Below are 26,822 nucleotides of genomic sequence, written 5' to 3'. Positions count from 1 at the left end.
TTGTCCTCTGAGAAAAAGGCTTTGTGATGGATAATGTCTAGGCCTACCCTCAGAATAATTAAGCTCCTAAACAGTTTAGGTTTGATTTGTTTTTGCTGATGGCGAGATCCCAATCCCTGGAGCAATTCAGGGTGAATTCCAAAACCTTGCCTATTCTCTCCCTAGACTCTACTAGGATTAAACAGTAGATTAAATAAGAGTACATCTGGATGCCTTTTCCTATAGGTTCATAGGTTCATAGGTTTATACTAGGCTATCTGCCCCAAGGCATTTATAAGCCTAGCCCGAATTTTTCTGGCTTACGCCACCCCTTATATGAAAAAATACTGTACGCATTAGTTTGTTGTGCCTCTGTCCAGCAGTGACACAGAGATGATTCCCGGGGTAAACCTACGATCTCCCATCCACAGGTCAAGATTTCTCTTGAACAGAGCCAGCGAGGTGCTCTGCCTCACATGGACTGGGACTCCCACAGCATAGGGAGTCTCTGAGTGATAAATCTATCCCTCCAGCACGTCCTATTTATATCCATGCTAAGGTTTAAGTCACTTGCTCTAGTGGTTTTGGTGGATTTGGATTTTTTGAGGTGGAGCATGTCCATTAATTCTGGGTTGGACATGGCCTTGTATGTCAGGCACATGTCACCTCTGAGCAGACGGTATGTGACTGAATAGAGCTGGAGTTTCTTCAATCTGGCAGCATATGACAGATTTTGGAGTCCCTTTATCCTTTTGGTGAGAAACTTTTGGGGTCTCTCCAATTGCTGCAGATGTCGGGCGAGATAAATCCCGAATGGGGCATTGTACTCGATCATTGGTCTGATAAGTGAAGAGTACAGGGGAACAATGACCTCACTAGATCTGGATGTGAATCCCTTCATGACCAGGTGGGCAATGTAGAAGGTCTTTCTCACCACTTTAGCAACGTGAGTGTCGAAAGAAAGGCCACTGTCAACCTGGGTCCCCAGGTCCCTGATAACCTCTTCTGTGCTTAGTGGATTGCCACCTATATGGTAGCTTGGGGTTACCTTGTTTTTCCCGAAGGGTATGACTATACATTTTTTGGCGTTTAACTTCAGGCCATGGCTCTGGCACCAGCTATCTGTTTCCGTGAGTCCCTTCTGAAGGATATCCGTGTCCGATGCACTTTCCACTATGGCGCCCAGTTTGCAGTCGCTTGCAAACTTTGTCAGCCAAAGTCCTCCCATGTTGGCCTGTACTTCTGAGAAGTAGATGCCGAACAATAGGGGGCCAAGGACTGAGCCCTGTGGGACACCACTTGTGACAGGCTTGGAGTCTGACATAGCGCCAGCAACTCTAACCCTGTGGGTTCTGTCCTTAAGCCAGTTTGCAACCCATCTTGTGACATATGGGTTTACATTTAAGCTGGTAAGTTTTTCTACAATACCAGAGTGGGGTATTGTGTCGAAAGCCTTGCAAGGTCAAGGTAGGCTGTATGGACTGCCTTTCCTCATCAATGGCCTTGGTGACTGTTTCAAGAAGTCACCAAGTTCAAAAGGCATGTTCTTCCCTTGACGAAGCCAAACTGGGTCGGGTCCAATGTCTGCAAGTCCCCTATATCTTTGTTTATGAGCTCCATTATGATCCTCTCCATAGCTTTGCAGACTAGACTTGTTAAGCTTTTGGGGCGGTAATTACCAGGGTCCGCAGAGGCACCGCCTTTGTGGAGTGGGACCACAGCTGCCATACGCCACCCTTGGGCACGTATCCTGTGGTAAGGCTGAGATTAAACAGCTGCCTTATGTGCGGGTTTAATTCCTCATTTAGCTCATGTAGCATACAGCCGGGGACACCATCCGTCCCATTGATGCTGTGTTTTTAGCTTTAGAGAGAGCAGCTTTCACCTGCGCATTTGAGATGTCTGGGAGGCTACACTGCTGGGATAGTTATCTCTCCTTTAGGGGAGAGGGTGAAGTTTGCACTGAACCTGTCTGCCAGTATGTTGGCAATGTCTGTGGGTTCAGTGATTTTTGTATCATTTTGGACTAATTCTGAGCATATCTGGGAGTTTCCACCCAGGTTCCTAACATAGCTGAAAAAGGCCTTATGATTGTCCTTTGAATCCATGGCAATCTTTCTCTCAAAATTGGCCTTAGTTGATTTTATAAGTGCTCGTATTTTTTTACTAATAATGATCAGGGTGACTTCCCTTTTATGGATTTTGTTCTATCATGTAATAGCTTTCTGTAATAGCAATTATGGGAGACAAACACTAGGTAAACACTCTGGGCATAGGATTCAAGCCAAAGAGCATGCATGTGAACTGGAAACATCCTCCCTTGCTGCAGACTTGAGGTACTGTCTGTGCTCTCTGCTATAGGGATAGGAAGGTAGACATATTTTAGTTCGAGGGCAACCATGACATCCTTGGGGTAGTTATAAAGGCAACAAGCTTCAGAGAATTTAACATTTTGAGTTCTGGGGCAATGAGAAACTTTTAACTGTGACAGCTTCAGGAGCTAGGTTTGCATGTGCTTCCTAGTTCTTGGGACCAGAAAGAATCTTGAGTTAAAACCCTGTACTTCCTTCCTAGAGGGGAAACTCTCCATAGCTCCTGACTACTGCATTTTCTTTACGACTACAAGAAGAATTTCTAACTTTTCCTCTGGAAATGGAAGAATGCCTGCACAGGTTTGCCCATTTAGAAACTGTAACTTGCAACCTTGCTGAGTAATGTTCAGGATCCTCTGGTCTTGAGTGAAGCTCTCTCAGTTTTTGACCAAAAAAAGATTAAGCACCCCCAACTCTCTATGAGAGAAGAGGAGCAAAAAAGTGATGTGGGTGGGTGGACTGAGGCAGGTGGGGATAAGGGAAAAGGCATCCTGGCTGATATCTCTGGCAGTTAATGCTACGAGGACCCAGAGGCTTCTCATTTGGTCTTGCCTGCCATTCTCTTTTGAATTTTCGGTACTTGTGTATTATCGCAACCAGATTCAGAACTGCAAAAGCGGCTCGTATCCAAGCCCTTCTTGTGGCGATATATAGCTCGGTAAAATATTTAAAACTACGTCAGAAATAAATGTGACAAATTATTTAATACTTTTTTTCACTAAACTAAACTGTGGAATGCCTGACACAAGTTTGAAGTGTATATGAATCAGCATCTTCCCGACCAAAAACATGGTGTTCTGTTCACTTTGTAAGTTAACTACTTCAATATTTAGAAATCATTGAAGTGCAGTCATAAGAGTGAACCCCCCCCCCAGTTATTGCTTTTGAGATGGGGGAGTGGGGGGGGGGCTTTGAAATATATGTGCTTCATTTGCGACTAAAGCACATTTGTTTACAATCCTTAATATCGTTTCAGTGAAGTTTTTTCCTACCTGCATGGCTATGTCTTCAGAGTGTTACAGTTTCTCATGTACATTTCCTGGAGATTTTGAAAGGTAAATTTACACATAACTGCAGCTGTTGTAAATGACACAGTGGAGGGAAAAACGACTGCTGAACTGGCATAACATTTACGTGCTTTCTGATCCGGAGTGTATGTAAAGGTAATGTGATTTGCCACTGCACTTATCTGTTTACACTCCTGAGGGATGAAACTGTTTTTGCAATAACTGCTTTTCACTGTAATTGCCTGGGGAAAGGCCACAAACTATGGACTGTTTTCAAATATTATCATTATAAGAAATACAGTTGGGTACTTATGTAGTCTGGAATCTGGTTGCGATAATACACAAGTACCGTATTTTCTTTTTTACCCTTTGTAAGACTTATTTGCTGTCTTGCTTAGGATACAAGGGCCAAGACTTCGCTGGGTAATGTGTGCGGAATTTAGGTGCTTGGGGCTGAAAAAGATGCTCAACAGACTGCATACTCATCTCCTTTTCCTCCAGTCTGTTGAAACCTCTTCTTGAGACATGCATTCAGGCATAATGTAACTATGTAGGCTTTCTTTATTTTCTTTGTTAGAAATCCTATAAATAGAAGTTATGTCCTTACCATAACGTTCCATGTGGAGTGTTCATCTCGCCTTTGTTCTTACACATGGGTTCGGAGCCGATCCTCGGCTCCGTGTCGGCCGCTTGCAAGCTCTGCATCGAGAAGAAGCTCGAGATCACCTAATACCCACAATCCCCCTCTGCCTTTACCTCAGATCTAGTTTGCAAGCAAACCAGCCATAGAGAGCACACTCATACCAAAATTTACATAATCATAGGATCATCTATATACATATATACATAGATATATATATACACAAGTGTATCATACAATACAACTATTGCAACTGCAGAAGGAGAATACTCCAGACCAGGCACCAAATTGAACGTTCTTCCTAAGGGTGGGAATGTAAGAACAAAGGCGAGATGAACACTCCACATGGAATGTTATGGTAAGGACATAACTTCTATATGTGAGAGTGTTCAATCTCGCCTTTGTTCTTACACATGGGTAGCGTCCCTAGCTCCATGATCCTGAGGAACTCACGGGAGAACGTTCTTGAGCACAGTGGAACCAAAGGTTGCCCTATCCCTAGAAACCCTGTCCACTTTGTAATGAGAGATAAATGTATGCGGTTTAGCCCAAGTAGCAGCCGCACAAATCGTGTCTAATGGTAAGCGAGCTGTGTGAGCTAAGGATGTAGACACTGATCTCGTAGAATGTCCTTTAGGTTTGACCGATAAGGTTTGATTAGAAGCCTCATAAACGTGTGTGATACAATCAGTTAGCCATTTGGAAAGAGTTCGTTTAGTAACTGCTACACCCTCCCAGCTGTCAGCAAAGGCTACAAACAGTTGATCAGATTTCCTGTGATCTTTTGTTCTATCCAAATAAAACCTGAGTTGTCTATGGACATCCAATTTGTGCAACATATACTCTAACTTATTAGAGTGATTTTTGAAAAAGGTGGGTAATTCAATGGACTGATTAATATTATTAGTAGAGCAAACTTTGGGGAGAAAGGATGGATTAGTGCGAAGGGATACTCTGTCAGAGTGGAAAATTAAATAAGGGTGTTTAACAGAAAGAGCCTGAAGCTCAGACACTCGCCTAGCGGATGTAATGGCCACCAGGAATAGAGTCTTCCACGATAAAAACTTCAATGGGCAAACTGAGGCTGGCTCAAAAGGGGGCAACATCAAATTAGAAAGTAAGAGGTTCAGATTCCAAGGTGATGTAGGAGTTCTAACTGGTGGTCTGATATGAAAGGATCCTTTTAAAAAAGCCTTACAAAGTCTGTGAGCCATAACAGGCGCACCACATTCTTCCACATGAAAGTTAGAAATGGCAGCCAATTGCACTCGTGGCAGGAGAAGCTCCTTCATGGAACAATTCTGTCAAAAACTCCAAGATCTTGTTCAACGGAGCTATAACAGGGTCCAAATGATGTGAATTAGCCCAGAAGACGAAACGCTTCCATTTACTGGTGTAGGTTTTTGTAGTGGAAGCTTTATGAGAAGCCACCAATATATTCTGAACTGCGGTGTAAGGGAATCAGACCTGGCTAGAAGGAAGCGGAGCAGCCAAGCTGCTAGATGGAGTGATTCGAGAGATGGGTGAGGAACCCTGACGAGTGAGTCAGTAGATCTGGCTCTGGGTCCAGCATCCAAGGTCCCCAATGCGGTGATGCAATAGAAAGGGGAACCAAATTTGACGAGGCCAGAACGGGCAATGAGGATTATCGCCTCTGAAGGTTGTTGGCTTTCTGCAGAAACTTTGCAATCAGGGGAAAGGGAGGAAAAGCATACAGGAGACCCGGGGCCAATCGTGCACCAGCGTCCCTGGGGACTTCCCTGGAGGGGTAATAGGGCAAAGTAGCTCCTGCATTTGGCGCTCATTGGAGACGCAAACAGATCGCAGGAAGGCTGGCCCCACTTGCGAAATATCGTGTTCGCAATTGACTGTTTGAGGGACCACTCGTGAGGCAACAGTATTGCTCTGCTCAGCCTGTCGGCTATGACGCTGGATGACCCCGGGATGTGCGTTGCGATCGAAAGTGACCCGTGGACTCGCCCATTGCCAAATTCTCATGGCCTCTCTGCATAGTTGATAAGACCTGGTTCCCCTTGCTTGTTTATGTACCAGACTACAGACATGTTGTCTGTCTGAACTGCAATAGTCCCTAGAGGAAGAAGGGGAGCAAAGTGTTGCAACGCTAAAACACTGCCCTCAACTCCAGAACATTGATGTGCAGATTGTACTCCAGATTGGTCCATTCGCCTTGGACTGTCTGTCCCTGAAAGATGCCCCCCCACCCTATCAGGGAAGCGTCCGTGGTTATCGTCGCTGACGGTGTGGGTAGCACAAATGGTCTTCCGCTGGAAAGGTTGCAAGTCTGAAGCCACCAAGTTAGGTGTGATTTGCATGTGTTTGTAATCAGAATTTCGTGTGTCAGAGGTAGCTGTTGGAAAGACCATTGTGCAAACAGCAGCCATTGTAGAACTCTCATGTGCAGTCTTCCCAATGGTATCGCAATGAGAGAAGCTGCCATGAGACCCAAGACCTTTAGAACCAGCTTTGCCGGGGATTTTTTGGACGACAGAAGGAGAGAAATGTTGTTTTGAAATGCGACTATCCTTTCTGGAGGAAGCCTTAGAATTAAATGATGCGTATCTAATTCCGCTCCTATGAATAAGATATGCTGTGATGGCTGTAGTAAAGATTTTTCGAAATTTACGGAAATTCCGAGGTGAATACAAAGTTGTAGGGTGTAATCCCTGGCCTGTATCAGTTGATGTCGGGTGGTGGCAGACAGGAGCCAGTCGTCCAGATACGGAAACACCTGGAATCCTAGGCGTCTCAGATGAGACACTACCACTGCCATGCATTTGGTGAAAACCCTGGGGGCTGAGGTCAGACCAAAGGGCAGGGCTCGAAACTGGTAGTGACTGGCTCCCAGCCGGAAGCGCAAATGATCCCTGGACGCCCTGGCCATTTTGATGTGGTAGTATGCGTCCTTCAGATCTATTGAGCACATCCAGTCGTCCTTCTGTAGGAATGGCAGGATCGATTGAAGCGTGACCATTCGGAACTTTTCCTTCTTGACAAAGGTGTTGAGGTTGCTTAGGTCCAGAATCGGCCTCCAGTCCCCTGTCTTCTTTGGAACTAAAAAGAACCTTGAGTAAGTTCCGAATCCTATTTGGTCCGCTGGGACTGGTTGGATGACTCTTTTTTCTAGCAGCTTTGAAATTTCTATAGCTGCTGGGTCTCGCAGATGGGGCGTACATCTGGGAGTTTTCTTTGGAATGGGGTGGATAGGAATGGTATTTTGTAACCTCTGGTAACAACGCTTTTTACCAGTTGTCTGTAGTAATGTTTTGCCAGGCCTGAGGGTATAAAGCTAAGCGACCCCCGACTGCCTCCAGAGCAGGACAGTCGGGCCTCCTCTCAGGAGTGCTGGAAAGGTTTTCCAGGGGGGATATCCCTGTCACCTTGGTTTTGCGGACCCCTCTCTGGCGCCAGGGCGGCGTCTTCCACCTCTGCCCCCTCCTCTGCCTCTAGAGGGGGCATCACCCTGTGTGCCTGGGAAAGATCCTTGGGGTTTTCAAAACCACATTTTCCCACCACGTTGCCCTTTGGGGTACAGCAGACAGAGTCTTTCCCTCCTGTTCACACCGGGTAAGGGTCTCCTTTACTTTGGGGCCAAAAAGTGTGACACCATCAAATGGGGCGTTAGTAAAGGAAGACTTGAAGGCTTCCACAAATGAACATAAGCGCATCCAGGATTGCCTGCGAAGAGCAATCGCTGAAGCTGCTGCCCTACTCGATCCTTCGGCTGCGTATGATATCAGCCTCATGGATGAGTTAACAATGGATGTAAGGGTATTTAGATGTGCTGTAACTTTCTCTGAGACCGCAGCATCTGTAGTACCCTGGAGGGTATCTCCCAGCTCTTTGACTAGATCCCTCTGTAAACGTGTAAAATGGGTCAAATAGTTCAGGGATCGCATAGAAAAAGCCGCTGAACTAAAAATGCGCTTCCGTATCTGTCCATAGTCCTAGAATCTTTGTTAGGCGGATGGACAGATGAGGAAGATTCCGACATCTCCTTTTCGTGGCGCTGCCACCACCATGGCGTCCACTGGAACTCCCTTTGTGAGGTAAGCCTTGTCTTGGGGTGCAGTGATGTACTTATTAGGCTTCCTAGGGACCAGTTCCACCGTGTCAGGTGCCCCACGCCTTCGAGCAATCAACTCCATTAACTCATCAAGGCGGAGTGACCCAGGAGGAGGAAGGGCGAGCACCAAATGCCTTCAGCAAGACTGACTCATCCTCAGAAGGGGGGAGGGACTGCCAATCACCTCTCTGCTTCAGGATCTCCAAGATGTCAGAAAAGGAGACATCTTCTGAAGGTGACTTTGGGGACCCTTCTGACTCATCCAAGTCAGTATCGGATGTCAAAGATTCTTGTGGAGAATCTAAGTGTCTCCTCTTACACAATCTTTTCCTAGGGACCTCTTCGGGGAGCATCCAAGAAGCCTCCGAGGAAGAGGGGGCACCCTCCAGGGGTGGCTGAGACACCGGTGCTAGACGCTTGGATGTGGCCATTGGTGCAGAGGAAGATAACGGTCCTTTATGGGGAGGAGAGGCTGCTTCTACAGATGTGGTTGTCTGGGTAGACAACACCTTCCTCATGAGATCGAAGGCCCCCGGGTCCCGAGTCGAGGAATCTCCCGGTTCCGAAGAAATGGGAAGAATCCCCGAGACAGGCACCGAAGGCATCGACCCAGAGGACGGAGCCGAATCGATCCGCGCCAAGGCCCCGAGAGGAAGAGTCGGAACCGAAACGTCGGTTTGACTCTCGGCCCCGGAACCAAGGATGGATCGTCGGCTCCGAGACTCCGGTACCGGATCCGACGGAGTCGAGGTGAAAGGAGCCGACCGAGAAAAGGACGGTTCTGGCACCGAGGGCTCCACAATCAGTAGATCAACCTCTTCCGGCTCCAAAGACTGGACAGGTCTCGGAGGAGGAAGGGATGGAGATAATGGAAGGCCTTCAAGTTTCGACACCAATTGGGTGGAAACCGAGATAAGTTTGGATAGGGACGAATGTTCCAATAATTTCTGCACCACACGGTCCACATCGATGTCGGAGAGCTTAGAAGAACGGGTCGAAGGAACCGAAGACGGAGCCGACCTCAACAGTGTCGGGGGAGGGAGCTCCATCGCCGGTTCCAAGACTCGAGGCTCGGAAACTGACAACAGTTGAACACTCGGCCCCGAAGTCTGTGGAACCGGTGATCTAACTTTAGTCGAAGAGCTCGGAGCCGATGACTTGGGCTCCGACGTCTTCGATTCCTTCGAGGACTTGGATGCCTGGTCAGAAGCATCCAGAGCCTCCTGAAAGGAAGGTTTTAACAAACCCCTATCCATTAGTTTCCTGCGCCTATCTGTCATGACCCTCCCACTGAAAGAATGACAAATAGAGCAGTCTTCTTGCAGATGGAGAGGGCCAAGACAGTAGACGCAGGAACTATGATTGTCAGTTACTGACATCTTTTGCCCACATTGGCAACGCTTGAACCCCGATTTGGCCTTTTCAGACATGTCACTATAAGGGAGAAAAAAGTAAAATCCTGTAAAATAGTCAAGTCCGGTAAAATTGTCAAATCCAGTAGTGAAAGTCAATCCGGTTGTCAAATCCAATAAGGGGTGGTAGGCCCCGAAGAGAACTCTTAAGTTTTACAACTTAACGGTACCGAGATTCCCTTAACCTTACCACACACACACAAATTATCACTAAATAGCTTTATAATACTAAAGTACCAAGAAAAAATACAAGAATAAAATTCTAAATCTTATCTCAGGTGCTCGAGCTCGACCCAGTGATGCAGCTGCAGCGGCAAACTAGATCTGAGGTAAAGGCAGAGGGGGATTGTGGGTATTAGGTGATCTCGAGCTTCTTCTCGATGCAGAGCTTGCAAGCGGCCGACACGGAGCCGAGGATCGGCTCCGAACCCATGTGTAAGAACAAAGGCGAGATTGAACACTCTCACATCCACTGTTTACAAATCCTATACTCACTGTTTACACCAGTGTTTACATATGAAATGTATGCTTGCACTTTTTAATATCTTTGTAAAAAGCTGTACTTTTGTTCATTACTGAAAGTCTTTATTCTCCCAGGCTGTACCTGCAAATAGTCACTTTTTGATCAGCGAACTACCCTGGTAAACAAACAATAACAAAATAAATGTTATTTAGAAGAAATTAAAATGGTTTTATTTGTGATTGAGAAGCAACTCCGTTCCCCTCAAACTCACATTCTTTTTGTTAAATTACATGCAAAAAATATTACTAAAAGCATGCAAATCTAACTAAAAAGAAAGGAGACAATGGACTACTCCTGCTATACAACAGCTATGCAGTCAAGGCATACTGCACATGCATTATGTTACAAGGATATGAAAAAGTTAAGCAACTGGCAAAAAAATTCCCAGCAGCTCCACACTTATTTCATTGATATTTTGATGCAATCATAACCTTAAGTTCTGTAGGTCAGTATAAGACATACTTATTAATCTGTGTCTGAGTACAGTGAAAGGCCTCCATCATGTCAGAATCTTTGGGATAGTCACAGTGGGCACTCCCTGCATTTCCAAATGTAGATAACCTGAAGTAAAAAATACATACACAAAACATAAGTTACAGAGTTAAATGATTCAAACAGATTTTAAAATAAAAAAAAAACAAAAAATATAAGCTGCAATATTAAAGGAAGCAAACAAGTTTTAATACAATACATTCAGTGGACTGCTTAAAGCACAAAAGTCCTTCCGCTGTACATGTCCATGTTTCAGTAGAGGTCAAGGTACAATTACAATTCAAATTTCAGTTTAATTGTTTCTTTTCCAAGCAGTGTAAAATGAAAGATAAAAAATGTACAATAAATATGTTGTGGTAAGATTCAGTATGCATATGAAACAGCAACAACTATGGCTCATTGATGGTTTAAAGTAAAAAATAAAATGCATAATAAGAGCTCTCTCATATCTGGTCAGTTCAAAGGATTCCTTCAACCAACAGAGTATGAAATTCCAAAGACAGACAGACTAGAAAGGAATGAAGTTAACTCTGCAAGTTTCTAGCCTCTCCTAAGGGGCAATGTCTAGCTCCAGATAGTACTAGCCCTCCCCAAGGTCTAAGGATGCATATTAATATAATGCTTTCCCTGTCTGGCAGCTAGCTGAAGAAGACTGTGGAGAGGGGTGAGCTTCTCACAGCTTAACTAGACAAAGCCCAGAAGGGACCCTGCTCTATACTTGTCAAAAAAGCTAAACATTATGTACTCACCATAACATTCTATTTGTGTTGCCCGTTTTCATTCTTACTCAACTGTTGAGTTCAGATCCAACTTGGGAGCTTTTTACAGCTCGATGAATAATGAAACTCTCAAGCTCCACCCTTACCCATAAATGCCCTAGTCACCTACATACCTCAGATCTTGTTTGCTGCCCTTAAACCTGTAAGCATTAAGAAATGATAAAACAGAATCTGTTAAACAAAGGAACAGTAGTTCATGCAGCATCTTTTGATCCTTCTAAAAGTCAAACATGGAGGGAATTAGAGGGAGGGAAGTTTAGGAAGAATGAAAATGGACAACACAGACGGAACTTCATGGTAAGTATATAACTTTTTAACTGATGTTGTCACTTTCATTTATTCTTCAACTGTTGGGACAGACTCCTCAACTACCTATATCCTAGGAGAACTCTAAAGGATATTTCTGAGCACCACTGAGCCAAAGGCTGCTCTTCCCCTAGAGACAAGATCCTATTTGTAATGAGCAATAAAGGTATGAGGGTTAGCCCAAGTTACAGCTCTACAAATATCATCCAATGAAGATCTGGACAAAAGTGCAGAAGATGTTGCCACATTTGGCTAAAGTCACTCTAGAAACTGGGTTGCCTAATTTTGACTTAAAAGAAACAAATAATTGTTCTGCTTTCCTCAAATTGTTGGTTCTGTGCAGACAAAACTCTAATTGTGAACTTCCAAAAGATTACCATATACTCTCCTTTACAGGGTTGCCACCTTCCTTCATGGCTAAAACCGGAGCAAAGCCGCGCCTCTTGCGTCACCAGTAACCCCGCCCACCCCAACCCCCTCTCCCGCCAACATACCTCCTATTTTGTGATGTCACGACAGCATCACTCAACGGGAACGCCTCTTTTCGCTCCGCCGCTTGGTTGATTTACTATGCTTTTCTGTAAAAAAAGCATAGTAAATCAGCCGATTTACAAACTCCGATAATCTGTTTCCTTTTTGAAACAGAATACCAGAGTTTGTACAGTGTTTTCCGGACTACCGGAGAATCAGTTTGATTTCCTGACAGTCCAGAAAAAAACGGAGGGGTGGCAAGCCTACTCCTTTATTTGGGAAATTTGGAAAGAAGGCTGGAAGGTTGATAGTTTGATTAGTACTAGATTCTGATACCACCTTCGACAGAAAAGGATTGGTTCATAAGAATACCCTATCCTTACAAAAAATCAAATAAGGAGTTTTGGATGACAGGGCCTGTAATTCTAATACTCTTTTAGCAGAAGTAATGGCCACTAAAATTATAGTTTTCCAGGTCAAGAATTTTAGTTCACACTTAGCTGATGGTTCAAATGGGGATTGTGTTAAAGACTGTAAAACAATGTTCAAATTCCAGGGAGGAGCGGGATCTTTTACTGGGAGTCTAAATAGAAAAGTTCCCCTTAGAAAGACTTTACAATATTTGCAGGATGCTAAAGATGAGTTATGTACTCCTATATGAAAATTGGGAATTGCAACTAGTTGCACTTTTACAGTAGAAGAACTAGCACCTTCACTGAAAATTGTAGCTAAAAATCAACATAAGGAGCAGGTGCTGAAAAGGATCTAGATCCTTTTGCTGCATCCAAATGACAACTCTTTTCCATTTACTTCTGTAAGGTTTCCTAGTGAAAGTTTTGTGGAATGATAAGAGAATGTGACTAACAGGGGAGGCCAGCCTGTACTCTCTAGCAATCAATGGAAGTGGAGAAACCATGCGGACAGTTTTAGGCCTGGAATGTCTGGGTGGGTCGGGTGAGACAGTAGGTCTGGAGTTGGATAGAGAATACATGGAGGATGAAATAGATGAGGCCAAAGAAAGGGAAACCAAATCTGACTAGGCCAGTAAGGGGCACTGAGGATAACTGTGCTCTTCAAGCGAGATGTTTTCTGAAGAAATTTGGGGATTAGCGGTAACAAGGGGTAGGCATAAAGGAGACCGGGGGGGTCAATTGTGAAGCACAGTGTCCCTTGGTGACTCTCCCATTGGGGGAGGGGGGGGCAGGGCTAAAAACCTGCTGCACTTGTTGTAGAGGGGAGATGCAAAGAGATTGCAGCATGGAAGTCCCTGTCGATGGAAAATACTTTCTGCAACCTCCAAATTGAGGAACCACTCATGAGGCATTAAAATGGCCTGGCTTAACTTTTTGCAATCACGCTGGATTTTCCCGGAATTATCTCCGGGCCTTCATCGGTCTGAAGAGAGACATCCAATGTAGGAGATGCAGCCAAAGAGCCAGACCTAAGATGTTTTGCCTTTCTCATCACAATTAACTTGCAAGAAAAACCCAGACATACCCTCCACTGCATCTTTCACTAAGCGTTTTAGACGTTGGTTTTCTAGGTAAATAGCTAGCGAGGACAGTCGACTACACAAAGTGTTAGGCACAAAGGCCTGGCAAATGGAACATGTTTTATGGTGGTGGGTATCCTAATGTGGAATCTGTCTCACACACTGGCATTTGCTTTCTTGAATGACATGAAAGACCCTCATATACACAGTAGAAAAAAGGAGGATAAAAAAAAAAAACAATGGGCCACTTATCTGAAATGGCGTGATACAGCAGCAAACAATTTGGGCGAGCAGACAGACTACTGAAGATGGTGTCCGGACTGGTAGCAGAGAAGCTCTGAGGATAGTATGTACATATGTCACATTTATGCACCATATATGCAGGGAGCATACTTGTGACATCCCATGTACTTACAAGCAGTAAAAGGCTTTGGGTCGCCCTTGGCAGGGAATCCCTCATGTTATGAATTCTGCAACAGCAGAATAGAAGAACATCATTTGTTCCCCGTACCTTTTTCTTCTCCATACACCAACATTTATCTTACTATGGAAAAAATTACATGAAGTCTGCTTGGGGTATAAAATACCATGCAAACACTTCCAAACAAAGATCTTAAACTTCTGGATTCTGTCACATACCCACACATATGTCCTCCCATTGTTCTCTTGTAAATTCCTCTTCTAGTCCCTCGTTCTAGTCTTTTCTAACCTCCTCTGATTGTTACAATTATCATGCAATATTTTAAGTGCCCTACTAATGATCTCTTTTTTAAAAGCAGCTTATATATTTTCCATTAAAGGCACCCCAGATACATCCTGATTGCTGCAAATCCAATTCCAGTCTCCACCTGCAAGTAACATTCCCAGTTGAAAGCTGACTATTTCTCCCATTTGGAAGTTCCAAAATAGCAGTTTCAAGTGGAATCTAAACATATGCCAACATAATCCTCATCCCTTGCCAGTACCACCTTATTACTACAAATCTTCCAGTATTATCTCTTTTCCTCTTCTATCACCACTGGAGCTCCACAAGCAATTAATTTAAGTACTCCTCTTTTCCTTTGTCCCTGATAATCTGCAGAATATCCAGCATGAAATTCTTTCTTTATCAAAGTCACATGCCCAGTTTTTTTTCCAAATGTGTCTCCTATATCACGTTATTTCCACTTTGCATTTCTTAATGTAATTATGTATTCTATCTTTTTGAATATACCTGTGAGACCATTCACATTCCAAGATAAGCTTCGCCATTATGGTAAGAGATCAACATTCCCACCTATTATATATGGCAGCTTTTTTAAATGTCTATTTCCAGCTCTTGTGATACATACACTCAATAATGTTTGGCAGGTTAATCATTTGTACAGTTTTTAATCATCAACACTGGAACCCATGTCACATTTTACTAGACTTTTTGCTTCAATAAAAATCCTCAAAAACACACACACACAGAACACCCCTATAACCTGCTAACTTAACTCATTACATCTGAGTGACACCGCCAGGTGCATTTGCAGTTAACTCCTACTGACGCCTCTAGGCATCAATTACTGCTTGTTCATAGTTGCATCAGTAATTCCAAAACCATGCAATGTGCAAGGTTTTTAAAAGCTTTCATCTTAAATCTTCCACAATGGTAAACTCAGCTGCATTAACATTTGACCTCTGTCTAATGCAGGTAAATAAGAAGTTATGTACTCACCATAACGTTCGATGTATGTAGTCCATCTCGCCTCACATTCTTACCCGTGGGTTCGGAGCCGAATATCGGCTCCGACTCAGCCAAACTTTTCTAGCTCAAAGTCTTCTATTGGCTGGGCTAAGAAGGTATCCCATGCTGCACTGCTCCATATCCCCAGATCTAGTTTGCTGCGAACACCACACTCATACCCCATGCATAACAACATCCAAGTAAAGAGGAATAAACTAAAGGTGAAGGGAGCTTAAAAACCAGACCTAACCTCCATATCCTCCAGGAAGGGGAAAGGTGGGAGGGTAAGTAAGAATGTTTGGCGAGATGGACTACATACATCGAACGTTATGGTGAGTACATAACTTCTTGATGTTATGTAGTCCAATCTCGCCTACATTCTTACCCGTGGGACAGCGTCCCCAGCACCTACATCCTGGGAGGCTCAGAGGAAGATACTCCTGAGTACTGTGGAACCAAAGGAAGACCTGCCCCTCGATACCACGTCCAGCTTGTAAATGAGTAACAAAGGTGTGAGGAGATGCCCAGGTAGCTGCAGCACAAATATCATCCATAGATAATCTGGCCTGATAGGCTGTAGATGTAGATACAGCCCGAGTAGAGTGAGCCTTGACTAGAAACGGAAAGTCTTTACCCCCTGAGGAATAAGTGAAAGAGATGCAATTTGATATCCATCTGGATAGGGTGATTTTGGAGACACGGGACCCAATTCTGTTTTCCGAAAAGGAGACAAACAGCTGATCAGATTTTCAGAGATCTTTGGTTCTGTGCAGATAGAAACGTAACTGTCTGTGTACATCCAATTGATGAAATTTAAATTCTGCCTCGTCTGAAAAATAGGGAAAAAACACTGGCAACTCAATAGATTGATTAAGATTAGATATGGACACCACTTTAGGAAGAAAAGAAGGGTTTGGTTTAACAGAAACCCTGTCCTTATGAAAGATCAAGTATGGAGGTTTGATAGAAAGAGCTTGAATTTCTGAAACATCTGGCTGATGTGACGGCTATTAAAAAGGCAGTTTTCCAGGTCAAGAATTTTAAGTCACAGGTAGGTGCAGGCTCAAAGGGTGGTGAAGTACGGGCTTGCAGAACAAAACTTAGATCCCAGGGCATGATCGGTTCTGAGACAGGAGGACGGAGTAACAGAGTGCCCTGCAGGAAAGCCTTACAGAGTCTGTGAGACATCAGACTAGGCTCATTAGCAACATAAAAATTAGAAATCGCTGCCAATTGAACTTTAATAGTAGCAGACGCGGAGCCCTGCTGAAAAAGCATAGACAAAAACTCCAAGACGGAAGCAATTGGAGCTGTGTAAGGGTCAATTCCTTGGGTATGAGCCCAAATAGAAAACCTCTTCCATTTGCTGGAATAAATCTTCCTAGTAGAGGGCTTATGAGAGGAAGATAAAATATGAACTACCTCAGGTGAAAAGTGATGAAGCCCAATTAACAACGGAAGTGGAGTAACCAGGCTGTCAACCGGAGGGTCCGCAGAGAGGGGTGGAACTGTCCCGACATGTGTGTCAGTAAGTCTGGTCGTGGGTCCAGAGTCCAAGGTGTGTCCACAATGTAGGGATGGAGAAAGGGGAACCAGACTTGACAAGGCCAGTGTGGGGCAATTAGAATCATTCTGCTTCCCAAGGACTGCGCTTTCTGAATCACTTTTGATAGCAAGGGAAACGGAGGGAAAGCATAAAGCAGACCGGAGGGCCAATCGTGGACTAGAGCGTCCCTGGGTGACTCCCCCTGTGGGGGGGGGGGGGGAATCAGCGTGAAGTAGCTGCTGCATTTGGCATTGACGGGGCTGACAAAAAGGTCGCAGCAAGGCTGACCCCATCTGCTGAAGATTCATTCTGCAACTAGACGATTCAGGGACCACTCGTAAGGCATCAGAATAGCTCCGTTTAGCTTGTCTGCTATCACGTTGGACTTCCCCAGAATGTGCGTTGCCACCAGAAGCTGTTGGGAAGATACTGCCCACTGCCACACTCGCATGGCCTCTCTGCACAGGGGGTATGATCTGGTTCCTCCCTGCTTGTTCAGATACCACACCACTGACACATTGTCCAAGTGTATTGCAATAGTCCCGAGAGGTAGAAAGCTCTGAAGTGCTTGCAACGCAAGTAGCACTGCTCTCATCTCTAGGACGTTGATATGCAGATGTATCTCGTGATCTTGTCATGTGCCTTGGACTGTCCTGCCGAGATAATGCCCCCCCCCCCACACCATCTGGGAGGCGTCCGTGGTCACTGTGGCAACCGGGGGTGGTGGAACGAAGGGTTTTCCCCTGTCCAGATTGTTGGTGCAAAGCCACCAACTGAGATCCTGTTTGCATCGGTCTGTGAGCAAAATAGGATGGGAAAGTGGAAGTCTCTGGAGAGACCATTGAGCAAAGAGGAGCCATTGAAGGAGTCTCATGTGCAATCTCGCCAGAGGGACTAACATAATTGTTGCTGCCATAGTCCCCAGGAGTTGGAGAACCCATCTTGCCTGTACTTTTCTCAGGAGTAGCAGGGTGTGCACCTGTTGCTGTAAGACTCTGATCCTTTCCTGCGGTAGAAAGGCTGGCATTTGAACGGTGTCTAGCTCTGCACCTATAAAAATGACACGCTGTGAGGGCAACAAGGCAAATTTTTCTCAGTTCAGAGAGTGATGGTAGCGTCCCTGGTTTGGATTAGTAGATACTTTTGATGGAACTGCAGAAATCTTCTGAAATCACACACAAATCACTAAAATTTAATGAGAAGCTTTTGGGTTATCCACCCTTCATCAGCACATAAAAACAATAAGTTTTAAATAGAGGTACAATTAAAGTCACATGATCTAGCCAACCAAACAATTTCTATTTGTAATTTAGCATTTAAATCTATTTATTATCTAGCCACAGCATATGTTGTAGACACATTCTATAAAATATCTAAAAGTGAATACAAAAATGAATATGCTATACTCATGGATAAAAATATACTATATTATATAAATGGCAAAAACAAACTAAAAATAATTGCATGAGTGCATGAAACAGACTAAGATATTCATCAAATATTTTCCCTCTGTTTTTTTACCAGTATTGGTTGTAAGCTGACAGTACTATTCAAGCCTGGTGGTGAACCTGCTTGCAACCTAACAATCCATTCATATTCTCTCAATTCAAGTACATTATTTATATCGCCCCCTCTTGGATCCATATTTAATACACTTATGCCCCTGAATTTAAATGCGTGTGTATGGAAATCAGAGATATGTTTATATAAACCATTGTTTAATACTTTTATTTCTGGCTTATGCTCAATTATACGAGCCTTCAATTTTCTCATCGTTTTACCTATATAAAATGCCGTACATAATGTGCATGTTGCTAAATATACTAATTTCGTCGTATTACAATTTACTGAGCAGTTAAAAGTAAACCTTTCCTTAGTAACAGGATGCTGAAAATTCTCATTTAAATCAAAAATGTCTATGCAACAAGTACAATTGAAGCATTTATATGTTCCCACTTTATACTGGGGTGTCACATCCCTGTTCATAAAATCTTTATAACATAACATTTGTTTAAGTGTATCTTGATTTCTAAAAGCAAATTTGGGCTTTAAACCTATTAAATCTTTTGCTTCTGGCATTGCTAATAAGATTATCCAATTTTTTTCTATAATATCACACACTTCTTTTGTATTTCCATTGAATGAGAATTTTCAGCATCCTGTTACTAAGGAAAGGTTTACTTTTAACTGTTCAGTAAAATGTAATACGACGAAATTAGTATATTTAGCAACATGCACATTATGTACGGCATTTTATATAGGTAAAACGATGAGAAAATTGAAGGATCGTATAATTGAGCATAAGCCAGAAATAAAGTATTAAACAATGGTTTATATAAACATATCTCGGATTTCCATACACACGCATTTAAATTCAGGGGCATAAGTGTATTAAATATGGATCCAAGAGGGGGCGATATAAATAATGTACTTGAATTGAGAGAATATGAATGGATTGTTAGGTTGCAAGCAGGTTCACCACCAGGCTTGAATAGTACTGTCAGCTTACAACCAATACTGGTAAAAAAACAGAGGGAAAATATTTGATGAATATCTTAGTCTATTTCGTGCACTCATGCAATTATTTTTAGTTTGTTTTTGCCATTTGTATAATATAGTATATTTTTATCCACGAGTATAACATATTCATTTTTGTATTCACTTTTAGATATTTTATAGAATGTGTCTACAACATATGCTGAGGCTAGTTAATAAATAGATTTATATGCTAAATTACAAATAGAAGTTGTTTGGTTGGCTAGAGCATGTGACTATAATTGTACCTCTATTTAAAACTTAGAGAATTTATTGTTTTTATGTGCTGATGAAGGGTGGATAACCCGAAAGCTTCTCATTAAATTTTAGCATTTTTAGTGATTTGTGTTGGATTAGTAGATGCCTGGTGGGGGCGGTGAGGAGCCAGTCGTCCAGATACGGAAACACTTGGAATCCTTGACGTCTCAAGTGAACTGTCACCACCGCTATACACTTGAACACCCTGGGGGCTGTGGTGAGACCAAAGGGCAGGGCTCGAAACTGAAAATGACCGGCTCCCAGCAGGAAGCGTAGGTGACTCCTGGATGTCCTGTCCATTTTGATATGGTAGTAGAGGTCGATGGAGCACATCCATACTTCTTTTCCCAACAATGGGAGAATTGACTGTAGTGTGACCATATGGAACTTGGACTTTTGTACATAGTTGCTCAGTTGGTTGAGATCTAATATGGGTCTCAGGTCCCCTGTTCTTTTCGACACCAAAAAGAATCTTGAGTAAGTCCCTAATCCGATCTGGTTTGAGCGGACATGCTGGCTCACTCCTTTTCCTAGCAGCTTTGAAACCTCTGAAGCTGCGTGATCCCTTTGACTGGGTGGAACGTCCAGGATTTTTCTGACTGGAGGGGGATCTGATGAAAAGGGGATGACATAACCTCCGGAAATTATTCGTAATACCCATCGGTCCTGGGTGATGCTTTGCCAGGCTTCCGGGTATAACGATATTCGACCGCCAACTGGCTCCGGAAACGCACAGTCTGGCGTCCCATCAAGAGGGTGGCCTAATGGTTAAGGTGTTTGCCTTACAAACACAAGGTGCAGGGTTTGAGTCTCCCAAGGGATAATTGGCTAAGCTTAAAATGGCTCGCAAGGGCAACTAGCTTAGTACTAATCTATGAACCTATGAACGACGGTAGGGAGAGCAGCGAAAGGAATCGCGGTCTCCCGAACTGCGGGGGCCCCCTCTGCCTCTAGGGCGGCGTCTCCCTGAATAACCTCCCCCTTCTCTGCCTCTGGAGGGGGGCTCACCTTGTGCACCAGGAAAAAAACCTCTGTAATTTTTTGAACCGCATCTTCCCACCCCTCTGGGCTTTGGGGTAAGGCCTAGAGGGAAGGGAAAAATGGACCCCTACAGCAGACAGAGTCTTTACCTCTTGCTCGCACCTGGTGAGGATGTCTTTCACCTTGGTTCCGAACAAAGAAGAACCATCAAAGGGGGAGTCAGTGAAACAAGACTTGAAGGCCTCAGCGAAATGACAAAGGCGCATCCAGGCTTGCCTCCTAAGGGCGACTCCTGAGCTTGCTGCCCTACTCGCTCCCTCGGCTGCATATGAAATGAGCCGCATGGAGGAGTTAACGATGGAATTGAGGGTAGACACCTGGGCATTAACCGTCTGGGCCACCGCCTCAGGAACGTTACCCGTGAGAGTATCTCCTAACTCCTTGAGGAGATCTCTCTGGAGCAGAGTAAAATGAGACAGGTAGTTCACCGACCGTAAGGTCAAGGCTGCTGACGAGAGGGTATGCTTCCCATACCAGTCCATGGTTCTAGACTCCTTGTTAGGAGGATGGACGGAGGAAGAAGTCTCAGCTAATTCCTTTTGAGTGGTCGCCGCCAGCACCATGGCATCCACAGGGACTCCTTTGGACAAAAACTCCTTACTCGGGGGTGCAGACAGAAATTTATTGGGTCTCCTGGGTACGGGTTCCACAGAATCAGGATTCTCCCACACCCACCGAAAAATTAAATCCAGGAGCTCGATGGGTGGGGACACCCAGGAGGTGGAGGGCTGAGCACCAAAGGCCTTCAGGAAGACCGACTCCTCCTCGAAGGGGGCTTTGGACGGCCAGTCACCTCTGTTTCAATATCTCCAGGATGTCGGAGAAAGAAACATCGTCAGAGGATGACTTGGGGGACCCCTCAGATTCCTTGAGGTCAGTATCTGAGGTGAGAGATTCATCCTGGGAGTCTATGTGCTTCCTCTTGCACGTTTGCTTTCTAGGGGGCTCCTCAGCCAAAAACTCAGGGGGCCTCAGAAACTTGGGGAACACTCTTGGGGGTATCCCTAGGCCTTGGGGCTCCGCTGTCTACAGACAGGTGGTGATCAGAGGCTCTCACCGGAGTGGTAGGGGACAGAATGACAGACCCGCATGATGTGGCTGAAGATCTGGCCAGCGCACTCCGCATGGCCTCAAAGGCTGCCCCCCCCCCCCGAGTCAGAGGACCGGACAGCCTCAGAGACCATGACAGGAGTCGGGGTTCCCCGAGCCGAGGCACGAGCGGGAGCCTAGGAACCTAAAGGTGTCCCGAGGTGTCCCCCTCAGGCCCGACTGAAGAATCCTGAGTCCCGAACCCCGTGGACGGTGCCAACGGGGGTTGGAGCTGATGTCGGCACCGATAAGCCCGGAGGGGCCATCAGAACCGACCTAGGAAAATCACATGGAGTGGAGCATTCCGGCTCCGAAGACAGAGATGTGCTCGGAGGAGGAATAAACGAAGATGGTATTGGACGGGCTCCAGAGCCGACTGGGACGGAGCAGAGAACAATTTAGCCAAAACCGGTGACTGAAGGAGCCTCTGCACCACCCTATCAACATCCACATCTGAAAGTGTCCTGGAAGATTTGGAGGACAGGGAGGGAGATCGGGATCTCCTCTCAGGTGACACTGGTCTAGTACTAGGCGATCGGCTCTGAAAAGGTTCCAATATAATTGGAGCCGAAGCCGGTTCCATCAACACCGACACTTCCTGCGGCCCCGAGGACAGTGGAGCCGAGGAGGTCGAAGCTAGTTTCATTACTTTCCCCGGTGGCTCCGAGGAGACTGAAGGAGCTGGAGATCTCTTTTTTGATTTTGTGGATTTTGATTTTGAACTGGAAGCAGAATCCATGGCCTCTTTGAAAGAGGGTTTCAAGAGTCCCTTCAGAATTAACTTATTCTTTCTTTCTTGGAGCACCCTGGGACTAAAAGCATGGCAGAAGCTGCAGGACTCCTGCAGGTAGATTGCTCCCAGACAATAAACGCATACTGAATGTCCATCAGTGATGGACATTTGTAACCACACTTAGAGCACTTTTTAAAACCCGAAGGTTTGTGCTCCTTGGAATCTTTGGACATCTTGAAAATTAATCACAAATACCAATACAAAGAGCAAGTCACTGCCTGACTGGAAAAACAAATACAGTCACACAAAACACCACACTAAATGCGGAAACAAATTTTTCCACAAACAGCAGCACACACAATCCTCAGAAGAAACACACACTAAGACGACTAGGGCTAAAAACCTCTAACTAAAACAGTTTTAGACCAAACTCGCATACAGAACAAGGAAGACGGACACTAAAACCTCTAATTCAAACGGTTTTAGACAGCAAAAAACAAACACAGGGACAAGTAAGGGGACGGACTAGGTCCTATAACTGAAAATGGGCCTAGCCCATTGGAACAGGTAGTGGGATACCACAAAAAACAATCGCACTACAGATTATACCCAAAAAACACCAAATAGAAATAGCTATTAAAATAGCTTTTGTTTGTAACAAATTCTCTCAAGAAGAAGAAAAAAGGTACTTAGCCACAGCCAAGAGCAAGACCACGTCCGAGCTACATGAGCGGCAAACGAGATCTGGGGATATGGAGCAGTGCAGCATGGGATACCTTCTTAGCCCAGCCAATAGAAGACTTCGAGCTAGAAACGTTTGGCCGAGTCAGAGCAGATATTCGGCTACGAACTCACGGGTAAGAATGTAGGCGAGACTGGACTACATAACATCAGATATTAACTGTTATTTTTATGATATTAATTTGTATAGATATAATTTTCACATTTTTTCTAAATATCTCAACAACCAAGTAACACAGACGAGACTCCTTAGCCTCATATGAAAACTCTCAGCTAGATGAATACAATGCTGCTGACAGTATGAGTGCAACTTGAGTGGATGCAGAGATATTGTAAGTTGTTTACAAAATATTACAAATGTAATGATTACTGTGTTTACTGTGACTTATAAAATTTGGTTTAAGACCTAGAACCGAAAGAATACTGCCACTATAAAAATAGTTTGTCCCGAAGAGTTTGCCATTTATACTTCTTTCATAACCATTACGGTTCCAGAGATATGAGCATTTGTTTGAAATGTGAGGACATAATTTGATTCTGTCAAAAGGCTTATGCTCCACCCATTGAAAGTTACAGTGCAAACCTCCTGAGCTCCATTGGAGTGAATGAGTTAATACAAACACACATAATTGTGTACATCATATAATGAAGCTTAATCCTCCTAATAGGAGCATCTGTGCAAAACAGGCAGCTCTTTACATAGGCTCTAATTAACCTGAAACTGAGATGATCAATACTAAGACACGTTATTGACTATGCTTCTCTTTACATTAATTGGTGTCTGTTTTTTTTATCTTTATCCACCTCCCCATGTGAAAACTACTTGCATACTTTAGACATCATTAACTTATAGCCTTGAAGAAACTAGTGTTCTGTCTTTTATGGTCCTACTACTAGCTTGTAGTGTTCTGTCTTTTATGGTCCTACTACTAGCTTGCCTCCATGGAAAAGTAAGAGAAAAAAATGTAGCCCTCTCTCACAGCCTGAAAGACTAGCTGAAACATTTATCCCTAAAGGAAAACTTTTCAAAACATTTGATGTTCTCCCATTAAATTGTTTCCACTTAAAATGCCATTGTTAGATTAAGCCAAGGGTTGCAATCCAGGCATCCACTTCTGCAAAAGTAAGAGAAAACATAAAAGCTCTGCATATATTATGATCTTGGTACTTTACAACCCCATCTCCCACTTCAACAACCCAAGACTGCAGCCTATTAACTTAAATGTGCTTTTGTCTAGCTTTTCTTCTCTTTTTGCACTGTAATGCCTACCTTTCATAATATCAGAAGAAAGAAAGAAAAGAGTAAGAGAAAAAATAATCTGTTTAACAACTTTATTACATATGAGAACAAATAAAAATACTTCACTATAAAATATGCAATTTATATTGTGAGGAGTTTCATAAAAATACCGTCAAGAAAATACATTTTTTACGTATAGTTATCTTTTCCTTTCTCCTTTCCCATCAGGGTCCTACCAAACATTAATGATATGAAATGAGGCAAATGCTTTTCAGTTCCTCACGTGTTTAACAAAGTCAACAAAGTCCACTCTTTCCACTTATTCTTATACAGCCATATATCACAAATGTGTCTGATGCTTTGTAGTCTCGCATTTATTTACTAATTTCTGTTGCTGGTCTTCTTCCTTTTCATATCCATTTTCCAACTCCAGATTCCAGTTCAATTCCAAGTTACTCCTGATTCTACTGGTAAACTTCTGTGCTTTTTTCTCTCTCTCTCTCTCTCTCTCTCAAGCATTTATCTTTGAACAGTGGAAAAAGTTTCAATGGCAAAGTCTCTCTGTATGCTTTATTATCGGAAGAATGAGAAGCAGAGTCCCCTTCTGCTTGATGTCTCATTTTTAGTTGGACAAACTTTTGCATTTCCTCCTTAGCCTGTTTTGCATCAAAAATGACTTAGATCTTCCAGGAATAAAAAATATTCTGAAGACAGCTAGACACAGCAGCTTGAATATCACACCTGCATCTTGACATTCCTTGATTACTGGAATAAATTTGTTTCCCCGTTTACCCGGTGAACAGTGGATAATCATTTTCCATAAACAATCAAAAATCTCCAACTTCTAATACTTTGCCCTTTGGCCACTATTATGTCAGGATCAGCTTTTTCTGCTGGTAGGTTTGCATCTTTACTAATAAAGGTCTTGGCCAGTTTTAAAGCATGCACACTGTTTGCACTTTCAAATTAACACTTACTGCTGTGGAATACCAGTTCATTTGCTTATTTGCACCTTCATAAAATTAATACACTCTATTACTTCTATTTTCTCTGGTACAGCAGAAAATCTTAGATTTCATTTACATGCTCTGGCCTCTAATTCTACCATTTTTGAAACATCTCTTCTTGAGCAGTCTCATACTCAGTGAGCCTTTTCTTCATTTTGTCCACTGATTTTTGCAGTTTTATCAACTCATCTGAATATCTGTTTAAAGCTTCTTCCTTTAGTCATTTGAGTTTAAAGTAAACAAAACAATGGAGTATATAAAATCACCTCTGAGCACATTTGACTTATTTTTTTTTCTCTAGATGAATGGAAGCCATGTCCTGAACAAAGCTGAAGCTTAAACTGCTTTTTGCTGAACAGCTGCAGGATTCTTCCCATTCAGTGTTTTCTCTTCACATTTTCTAGTCTATTTTCTTTCAGGCTCTCTTATTTTTTTTCTTTGCAGGAATCATAGTGTACTTCCTAGCCAGTAACAGAATTTTACTTGGGTTAACAATATCACTGGCTGTTTCTCAGTTCCTGTGGCAGAACAGAATTTAAGCAGTTGATCAGTGTGTAGCCATCTTGGAAGTCCTACATATGCATTTCTTAATAGAATTCAAAACTATTTCCTTTTTGTCTATACCTGGGGGGCAATTTACATTCCAAAATAATATGGATACTGTAGCCATTATGATAAGACTTTAATCCCACCTACATACAAGACATCTTTTTAAATGTTTATTTCCAACTTTTGTATTACATTCACCTACTAATGTTGTCAGGTTAATCTTTTATATAATTGCTTTTTGTCATCTTGATTTGAAACTATGCCACGGTTTTCAAGACTTTTTGTTTCAATGAAAACCCTCAAATAAAAACTTAAAACAAACGCACAAAAGTATGTACATGCTCAAATAATAAAGTATAACCCTCCTGATAGGAGCAATTGTCCCAAATTAACAGCTGCATCCATAAACATTACCTAACCTTAATTTAAGGTTATCCACGCTAAAGCACAAGTTACAACCTGTGCTCCCATTTAAACCAAATTGCTGTCTACTCTTCCGTTATCTCCATTTCCCTCCCAGATGTGAAAAACAGCTTGTATGCTTTCAGAAAACATTAACGTTTTACCTTAAAAAAGTGGAAGTACTAAATAGTATTAAGGAGATAAAAGAACTAGAGGTGAGATCTTTAGAAAAAGGAAAGAACAAACTGCATAGAAATAAATGGAATTTGTGGGAACAATACAGACAAAATAATGTTCAGGAGGAGGGGTGAGGTTTAAGGGAAGGCAAGAACTGGACAACTTATGCTGGAGTAAATAACTGCTAAGGAAAACAAACATATATGCAATGTATAACACGTGACTATGACACACAA

At 43.3% G+C, this 26,822-nt stretch overlaps 1 protein-coding gene across 1 annotated transcript in view; it reads right to left on the bottom strand.

The window, feature by feature from the left end:
- The window catches only part of RAD1 (RAD1 checkpoint DNA exonuclease), a 368,414-nt gene that overhangs the window by 140,736 nt on the left and 200,856 nt on the right, over nucleotides 1-26,822 (bottom strand). The window contains exon 4 of the mRNA XM_044070186.1: nucleotides 10,480-10,578. Coding sequence (XP_043926121.1) covers nucleotides 10,480-10,578 — 99 coding nt within the window. The remainder of the gene's footprint in view (nucleotides 1-10,479; nucleotides 10,579-26,822) is intronic.

The sequence above is a fragment of the Protopterus annectens genome, chromosome 1.part0, assembly GCF_019279795.1.
Source record: "Protopterus annectens isolate FY-2018-M chromosome 1.part0, PAN1.0, whole genome shotgun sequence".
In the NCBI taxonomy this organism is placed as follows: domain Eukaryota; kingdom Metazoa; phylum Chordata; order Ceratodontiformes; family Protopteridae; genus Protopterus; species Protopterus annectens.
The sequence above is the reverse complement of the archived record's forward strand: the minus strand, read 5'-3'. Positions and strand labels throughout refer to the sequence as shown.